Source organism: Phyllostomus hastatus, unplaced genomic scaffold (genome assembly GCF_019186645.2).
Source record: "Phyllostomus hastatus isolate PE091 unplaced genomic scaffold, TTU_PhHast_1.1 phas_contig_90, whole genome shotgun sequence".
Classification (NCBI taxonomy): Eukaryota; Metazoa; Chordata; class Mammalia; order Chiroptera; family Phyllostomidae; genus Phyllostomus; species Phyllostomus hastatus.
In genome coordinates, this window is record NW_025333984.1 from 4,545,608 (window position 1) to 4,554,802 (window position 9,195).

The following is a 9,195-nucleotide window of genomic DNA, read 5'->3' on the forward strand; positions in this document are numbered from 1 at the left end:
GTGGAGACTTTGGGGAGAAAAAGTAAGGGTACCTAAGTGAGGAAGGAAGGGGGGGGTTGCTTATCACTGTGCTGTGCTTATGAAAGCTGCCAAAATTTTCTAGCCACTGTTATGGGTATTTGAAAAGATTTGTACAATCCTTTAAGTTCTTGGCAGAACAAGGTTTGTCAGCCTCTGAACTACCAACATTTTGGGCTGAATGATTGCTGTGAGGGACTGTCCTGTGCTTTGTAGGATGTTTAGCAGTGTCTCTGAATTCTACCCACTAGCTGCAAGCAACACCTCCCCACGCCCAGTTGTGACAGCCCAAAATACCAAATGTCCCCTGGGGTGAAGGGGTAAAACCACCCCCAGTTGAAAACCACTTTTGCTAGGAGTATGACAGTGGAAAAAGAAATGTACATCAATAACATGGGCTGTCCCAAAATGTGACTTCTGTAGTTAAAGGACACTAATAAGCTGTGTGACCTTGAGCAAGTCACCTGTCCTCTCTGGGGTTCCCTTTTCTGACTATTCAGTTAAAATTGTGTTCTATCAAGCACTTAATATGGACACAGTTTTGTGTTAGGAGATGCTTTATTTATGTATCGTCTATTTTATCTCTCATTACAAAACTCAGCCGTTGCAGTTTATTTTCTTCATTTTATAGTAGATGTCACTGAAGCAGAGAAGGGCAAGTGGCTTGGTGAAGTGACCTGGGCAATAAATGGCTAAGTTGGATTTCAAACTCAGGCATTTCAGCTACAAAACCTATTTTCTGGAAACAAATGTTCCAGGCTTTACTTATATGAGAAGCCAGTGCCCCCCATAAAGCTATGTCATTCTTTGATATAAAAGGTATTAAAATAAAAACACTATTTTAATTCTTAAAAGTAACATATGAGCTACAATTGAACCACTTTATATAAGGAGATTGTACGTGCAAATTACTGTTGTCAAAGATTTTGCGGGAGATAGTTCCTGGTATTGTCATCCTGTGCCCCTTTGGGAAATCAATGGACTAAACTGGTGCGATCCTGCAGATTGGAGACTTTAGAACCTTAGAGAAGATTTCCCGGGAAGTCAAGTCAATTACGATTATTGGTGGAGGCTTCCTTGGTAGCGAACTGGCCTGTGCTCTTGGCAGAAAAGGTGAGTATTGGGGAGTGACCTTGATTCTTTCCCTCTGATCTGATATCATGTGCTTTGGGGGACCTCTCACAAACTCCAGAGATGCATTTGCTAGAATCAGTAGAAAAAGCTCGACTAAGGTTGGTATCGTAAGAAGCTAGTTCTGAGCTTAGTTCTGATGAGGGATCCTGTAGTGACTGCAAAGCTGCTATCCGAGCGACTGAACAGCAGTGTTTTCTTCCCTTTTCTCTAGCTTCCGGGCCCAGAGGCCTTAGAAATAAAAGAATAAGGAAAGTGAGTTATTAAGATGGTAAAGGCAGTGTAAACTACAGAAGTGTACACATCTTTGAACTGCTGCTCCCTGTAAAAGTCAAAGACTTCCTTCAGACGCATGATGGTTCCCAGTTTGACACATTTGTGAGTTCCGGTCTAAATGTTTCATGGCACCCATTTTCCCTAAGCTGTGTGAAATTGGGGCACCTTCTCAGGCGGGGGCTTACTATTCAGAGGTCCCACAGTACTTGTGTAAGCCTGAGGTGAGGCCCGAGTGCAAGTGCACTGAGGTCACGGTATGTCGTGCAAGCCAGGGACAACAGTTCTGGCACCTGTTGTACTGGCTATTGTGAATGCCCTCGTGCCCCAGTGCCCCACAAATGGGATTTCTCGCTTGGGTCAGAACATTGTCCTTGCCGTAGCAGATGGCTGCCTGCCTGCCGCTCCTTTACTTCTCTTCCTGTTTTAGGACTGGCTTTTGCCTCCAGCTATCCCTACTCTTTTTTTTTTCTTTTTTCTCAGCTCAAGCCTTAGGCACTGAAGTGATTCAGCTCTTTCCTGAAAAAGGAAATATGGGAAAGGTCCTCCCCGAATACCTCAGCAACTGGACCATGGAAAAAGTCAGACGAGGTAGAGAGACTCTTTCCATATGCTGCTGCTCTTTCCTCTGAGTTATGCCTAATGCCACGTTTACCTCTTTGGGAACCCTTTGGGATCCCCTTTGACATAAGCGATATCACCCAGTAGTTGAAATGTTTCCACCATTCTCCAGCCAGCTAAGTTCACATAGGTGTTGTGAATCTTAGATACCACACTCCTAGAAGTGCTGAAGATGAACTGCAGGCATAGGTTCTTGCGGTTCCCCAAGGTTGCCTGCATACGTGCGATTACCAGTTTTCAGATGGGGTGCCTCTAGCCTGCTTTCCTACTTTTCACGAAGGTGGTGCACTCACAGGCTCAGCCTCAGGTCTTGTTTGCCTTCACAGAGGGGGTTAAGGTGCTGCCCAACGCTATTGTGCAATCAGTTGGAGTCAGCGGTGGCAAGTTACTCATCAAGCTGAAAGATGGCCGGAAGGTAAGGAGGCGGGGAAAGGCTGCCAGATGACCTTCTAGCCCTCCCCTCCCCCTTCTTCATTCTTACTTGTTCATTTGATACCAGTAGATTAGTTTTCTTGGCAGCCACCATTAACCTGTCATGATTTTCTGAATGAACTGTCCCTGCATTAAAATAAGAATGATGAGAGCCAGAGTGGACACCTGTGACCCACTTTTCTGTCTCCCTTTCCCATCTTATCACAGATTTTTGGGATGACTAAGATGACAGATTTATCTTCAGATGATATGAGCTATGAGTGTGTGGAACAGGAAACTTTACCAGAGGTCAATGAACCAATGATTTTTTTTTAAATAAAGCCCCATTCTTAATGGCACCAGTTGCTATGTCCATGGGCATACAGGGAAACTGTGGTGATTGACTGAATTATTTCTTTTTTTTCTTCAGGTAGAAACTGACCACATAGTGGCAGCCGTGGGCCTGGAGCCCAATGTTGAATTAGCCAAGACTGGTGGACTAGAGATAGATTCAGATTTTGGTGGCTTCCGGGTAAATGCAGAGCTCCAAGCACGCTCTAACATCTGGGTGGTAAGTATTCTACAGCAAGATCAAGCATGGCTCCTGGTCCCCAGCTTAAGAGCAAGCCTATCCAGTGTGGTGCTAAAGTTCATTAGTAGCTTACTGTGATATAGTCAGAATGTTTGGAAGCCATGGGTAGAGAAGAGGTACTTATGAACTGCTTGACTTACAAGATCAGGTATGGTCTCACACTGCAAGCTAGTGGAAAAGGAAATGAACAGTGTGCATGGCCTACAGAACTAGAGCTCTTCCAGTGCTGCTGTTGGCGGCAGCTGTCGGCATGAGCCTGGTAGGCGTGAACACAGCTTTCAGACACATCTGTTGTTCCTTCTGCCTGAACGTGAGTCCAGGGATTAGAGGATGAGGCAATTTTATGACATTCTCTAGAAAAGAAAGTTATTCCATTTTCATTTTCCTTGAGAACTATTTTTAGCTGTTTTAAACAATCTGATGTGACACAAACAAGACTATATAGTATGTAGGAACCATGAGGTACTTTCCCAATTGTTAGAGCATTACAAGTGTATTGTGTTTGATTGTGGACTCTATGGCTAAGGACAAAGAAACTTTGAAGGGTGTTTGCCCTTAAAGCTTTTTTTTTAAATGTAAAATGTACTAGATTTAAAAAAACTTATGAAAGAAAAACATGCTCAATATGGTAGACAGACAAGAAGGAGAAAGGGAGAAATCACCTAGAAATCACCTGCAGCAACCACTGGCTTTTTTGGTATATTTCGTTCCCTTCATTTTATTGTGCATAGATTTTTTTCTTTTGTTGTAGACAGTCACGGCAAGCATACTATGTATGAATATTTATATTCTTTTCTTTTTCACTTAACATTATAATGTATTTTCCACATTGCTTCAGATTGTCGAAATAGTTTAATGACTGTATACTATTCCATTAAGTGGATTTCATAGTTTATTTCACTATTGCTCATGTGTTGAATTTTTAGGGAAGTCTTTGGGGGAATCTGAATAGCCACAAAGATGGGCAAAGGGTTGGAGAGCTCATATACCACCTCCTTCACAACAGTGGCCTCATTGACCTCCAGCTGTGGGTTCTCTCTCTTTGAAACACTGAGCTCACTTAATTTGTACCTCTCAGATGGCACATTTCTTGTTTGCACTGCACTGCAGTGAGGAGCAATGCTGCGCCTTCCTGGGCTACGTTATATACTCTTTCAGGCGAGCAACCCAGACAGTATAATGCTTTGTATAGTATAAGTATTCTCTCTATATATTTGTTGAATGAATGAATACTGAATAACAAAAAAAAATCTTATCTTGGAAAAGAGTTCTAGATAAGAGGCATTCACATCTAAAAACTGTTTCCGCACATAGGAAAGAATATTGTGCAAATAATGGTTATTAAATATCCTGTCTATGTTAAGGGCAAAGTGAGAAGAAATAATTATGAGCTAGAGCATAGGAGATTTAGGTTAGCTTTGTGGAAGCATAGAATAGTTTTGTTTTTTGTTTTTTAATGGAATCTCAACTATTTTTGATAGTGTATATATGATTCTGGCCTGTAGACAGAAAACATTAATAAGTTGACATCACAAGTGTTTTTGAGCCTAAAAAGTTTATGTTCTGTCTTTAACTTGCTTTTTTTATCACGTGCTCATGTACTGTATATGTCTCCACAGGCAGGAGATGCCGCATGCTTCTATGACATAAAATTGGGTAGGAGGCGGGTAGAGCACCATGATCATGCTGTTGTGAGTGGAAGGTTGGCTGGAGAAAATATGACTGGAGCTGCTAAGCCATACTGGCATCAGTCAATGTTCTGGTAATAGTTTTGTGCCTTGCGGACTGAACTGGTTTGAACACAGAATTAATGGAACCAGAGTTATGATTTGGTTTCCTCGTGGGTCCATTCATTTTATATGAGGGTGGGATTCCAACTCATGTCCACACATTCTACCCCAAAGCGGCCATCTGGTAAAAGGGCCCCAATTCGACATAACGTAGACTAGCTGAATGAATGGAGAGGGCATCAGCACTTCTGTTAACATAGCTCAGAGTTCAAACTATAGTAGGGGTACAGAAGTGTGCTCTTAGGTAGAGATAGCAGTGTATTTTAATTTGTTCTTTGCTGCTAACCCTAATGAGCCTTACATGCTGACAAAGAAAAAAAAGGTAGCCCACTCATTTGTAACCCTTAAGATCAAGAGTTCAAAGTAAGGCATATACAGGCAGTTCTCCAGATAGCAAAATGTTAGCAGCAGACATTCCTGAGTACTGGGGCTGGCCCCTGTTTGCCACATTCTCATCTTGTTGATTTGAAAGATGGGGTACATAAAAATCCTGAAGGTTTCAAAAACCTCTAAGGAAAAATCTCAGCTGATGAGAATACATTTTAGGATGATCACACACAGTTTTATGAGTGGGCAGCAAAAACATAGGAGATGGATTCCAGGGTCAATACATATAAGCTAATTCAGTTAGGAAAAGAGTAGTCCACAGCTATGCGATTATCAGCTAGGTCTCAGGAACAGAAAGCAAGAAGTTATTCCAGACTGTTCCTTGAAGACACCAGTCCATTGTGCTTCTGTGGCCAAGAAGATAACAAAATGCAGAGCACCAGAAACAAAACAGCTCAAGTACCCTAGATGATTACAAAACCATAGTGTGTGTGTGTACTGTAAATATTCTGTGAAGTTCCTAGCATGTTAAGAACAGATTATGATGATGATGATAGGGAAATTTTCCAAGAAGAGTTAAAATAAAATGACCAAGTGGGTGAAGGTACCTCTTTATAGAAAGCATTCTGACCTTGAAAAATGGAGGCTAAGAGGAAATACTGTCAGTTAATGAAACCATAAAATGTCTCAAATTCTGAATTCCATAAATATGGATCACCCTTTAAAGCTTCTAAAAGGCAGTTTTAGGACAAGTTAAAGGAAGGTTGTGAATAGTAAATGTGGGGAACCCATCACTCCCCAAATGTGGTATGGGATAAAAACATGACTAAATTGAAGAATGTAGAACATTGTATGGATATGTGATATTTATAATGGCTTTTTATGTAAAATAAAAGTTGCTTAGAAGAATCATACTTTCTCACAATTATTCCCAAGTGCCCTAGGAGGAGACAGAACAATTTGGTGTTTGTCTTGTTGTTGCTCATAAAGTTCTTTGGGTAGCATAAAAGTGCAGAGTCTTAGAAAAGTATCCTACTGTGTCATTCTTTACAGTCCCATGACAGAACGCCCTCTTCTCTCTCCTTCCTTAGGAGTGATTTGGGCCCTGAAGTTGGCTATGAAGCTATTGGTCTCGTGGATAGTAGTTTGCCCACAGTTGGGGTTTTTGCAAAAGCCTCTGCAGAAGACAACCCAAGATCTGCCACAGAGCAGTCAGGTAAGGAAGGCCGACCACTTCCCTTGGAAGAGTGTTAAGGAGCTGTGGTCCACATTCTCCTGATCAAGGGCTTTCTGTATTGGCCAGGAAGGACTGTTAGTGAAAGTCTCTCTTCATGTGTGCTTTAAAATAAACCAAACCTGCCCTGGCTGGTGTAGCTCAGTGGATTGAGTGGGATCCTGTGAACCAAAGGGTCACCGGTTCGATTCCCAGTCAGGGCACATGCCTGGGTTGTGGACCAGGTCCCCATTTGGGAGTGCATGAGAGGCAACCACACATGGATGTTTCTCTCCCTCTCTTTCTCCCTCCCTTCCCCTCTCTCGAAAAATAAGTAATCTTTAAAAAAGTAAAATAAACCAAAACCCAAAGTCCCACTCTTTTATGGTCTGACAGCTGGCAAAATCAGGTATCCTGGTCAAAGCAGAGGCACAGATATTGTAGGTCTCCATCCCAGACTGTGGACAGTGGCTAACTCAGCTGATCTGCTGTTTAGTTTGTCTCTAGGGAATAGGAAGACCAACATGATAAAGGAAACCTAGACTTGTTAGATGTTTTTTGTTTCACTTTTGTTTTGCTTTTTTTTTCTTCTTCCTGCTAATCCTAAAAACTAAGCCTGAGAGCTTTAGTTTAGAACCTGCTATCCTTCAGGGGCCCTGGGCAGTGAAGAAGTGGGCTGAGTAAATCCTGAGCTACCTCTAATTCCATTTATTAGATCTTAATGCCAGATTTTCTTTAGATGGGAGGCACCTCTCTCAGAATGAATTTCTCTCCCACACACATCTTTCATTAACTCCTAGGCCTGTTCTCTCTCCCTTCTATGACCTTGGCTGAAGTTATTTAACCCCCATGTCCTCTTGTCAGAAGTATTTCAAAGACAAGTTGCTCTTTAGGAAGGAGAAAACAAGACATTACATGGATATTTAGGTCCTTTTTCTGTGTAATCCAAGTTGATCACATCACCTCCTCCTTAGTTCTGACCTCTCCTGGGAAGTGGACCCAGGAGAGGGACCTAAGGACTTGGAAACTCCAGGTCACTCCTCTGTCTACTGAACAGCATTACTTGGAACTTGGTCATTCTCAGAAGATAAGATGCCCCTTCCCCATGCGGCCTTCTGTCCCCACCCTCACCAGGAGGAAACAGCTCCACTGTGGTTTTCCACATAGAAATGCCTTCTCCTGCTTGGCCAGAGTGTCTCTATGGTAGCACTGTACAATAGAACTTTCCACTGTGGTAGCATTGTTCTATCTCTGCTCTGTCCAATACATTAGCCACTAGCCACATGTCGCTATTTAGCACTTGAATTGTGGCTAGTATAAATGAGGAACCGGATTTTATGTTTCACCTAATTAAAGTATTTTAACATTTAATTAATTTAACTATACTAGTTATTTGTGGCTAGTGGCCACTGTAATGAACCATGTAACTCTAGAATGTTTCTCAGAGGGCAGGAGCAAGTCTTTTGCCATTTGAAGAAATCTGGATACCAGGAAATATCCAGAGCATAAATTTAAAATGTGATACTAAGGGAGGGAAGTTTTGAGTCAGACTGATGCAGTGCCCACGAGCAGGCAAGGAAGAGCTTTCGTTGCCTTTGACAATGAAGAGGGGTTGAATAAGGCCAGTTTTCACTGAGAGAGGATAGGAAAACAAACCACCTAGAAGCAGCTTAAAGTGGGTATCGAAAAACACTTTCCTTCTAGAATTTTCTAAGCTCATAATAACTGACTTTGTTTTGTTTTGGGGATTGGCCACAGGGACTGGTATCCGATCAGAGAGTGAGACAGAGTTGGAGGCCTCAGAAATCACCATTCCTCCCAGCAACTCCGCAGTGCCCCAGGCGCCTGAGGACGGGGAGGACTACGGCAAAGGTGTCATCTTCTACCTCAGGGACAAAGTGGTAGTGGGAATTGTGCTGTGGAACATCTTCAACCGAATGCCGATAGCAAGGAAGGTAAGTGCCTGTCAGAGCTCTTAGAGGAAGATGGAAGGAGCAGGCCAAAAATATGTTCTTGTGATTTCATTCTTCATCAGGTACCCTGGTCAGGTATAATTTGACCAGACACCCAGGTCAAATTGCACCTGAGCAGAACAAAGACATAGCCTTGGCTCAGTAATGTTTCTCTTTCACTCGGGATCTGGCTGGGTGGCCTGGGTGGGAGTTGGCACATGCTCGTTTGGGGTTAGTAGCAAACTGTTCCCACAACTGCCTCCCATTGTGCCTCAGGCTGCCCCATTGTTCAGTGCAGCCAGAATGCAGGTGGACTGTTAGTGACCCACTGTTCCTCTCTCCCTCAGATCATTAAGGATGGTGAGCAACATGAAGATCTCAATGAAGTAGCCAAACTATTCAACATTCATGAAGACTGAAACCCCCCAGTGGACTAGGCAAGCAATTTGCTGTCCCTGACAGCAGTGTGGATGATTAAAGGAGCATTTTTTATTCAGCAGAGTTCCTCTGTGTGTATGAGTGTGAATGGTCATGTCCTTTGTGAACATTTCAACGATGTAGGCAAATTCTTAATGTTTACATCATTAAATAAAATCTGATTCTTCTAAATTAAATTCTGCTCTCTTTGAAAGGGAGCGGGTGGATGAAGGGAGAAAAGCTGTGCATATCAGAGAGCAAGCAAATTGGAGCTACTACCAAGCGCATGATTGTTCTCAGCCTAGTATTCCCTGTTCCACACTCCAAACTCCTTTCACTTCCCCAAACTTCTGTCTCGCCCCTGTGGACCCCTCTATGTGCACCAGCTGTGGCCTCTGCTCACAGTGCTTGACCCCTTCCCCCTCCTGTGGGGCAGGTCCTGGTCTCTAT

The 9,195-nt window shown here is 42.8% G+C and overlaps 1 protein-coding gene across 2 annotated transcripts in view; it reads left to right on the forward strand.

Annotated features, from left to right (window-relative positions):
* Positions 1–8,942, forward strand: part of AIFM1 (apoptosis inducing factor mitochondria associated 1) — a 32,990-nt gene extending 24,048 nt beyond the window's left edge. For both annotated transcript variants that reach the window (XM_045852255.1, XM_045852254.1), the window contains exons 9-16: positions 1,023–1,131; positions 1,906–2,013; positions 2,370–2,458; positions 2,885–3,025; positions 4,666–4,808; positions 6,255–6,379; positions 8,135–8,331; positions 8,676–8,942. In XM_045852255.1, the coding sequence (XP_045708211.1) occupies positions 1,023–1,131; positions 1,906–2,013; positions 2,370–2,458; positions 2,885–3,025; positions 4,666–4,808; positions 6,255–6,379; positions 8,135–8,331; positions 8,676–8,747 (984 nt within the window). In that variant the 3' untranslated portion in view covers positions 8,748–8,942. The remainder of the gene's footprint in view (positions 1–1,022; positions 1,132–1,905; positions 2,014–2,369; positions 2,459–2,884; positions 3,026–4,665; positions 4,809–6,254; positions 6,380–8,134; positions 8,332–8,675) is intronic.
* Positions 8,943–9,195: the final 253 nt, after the last annotated feature.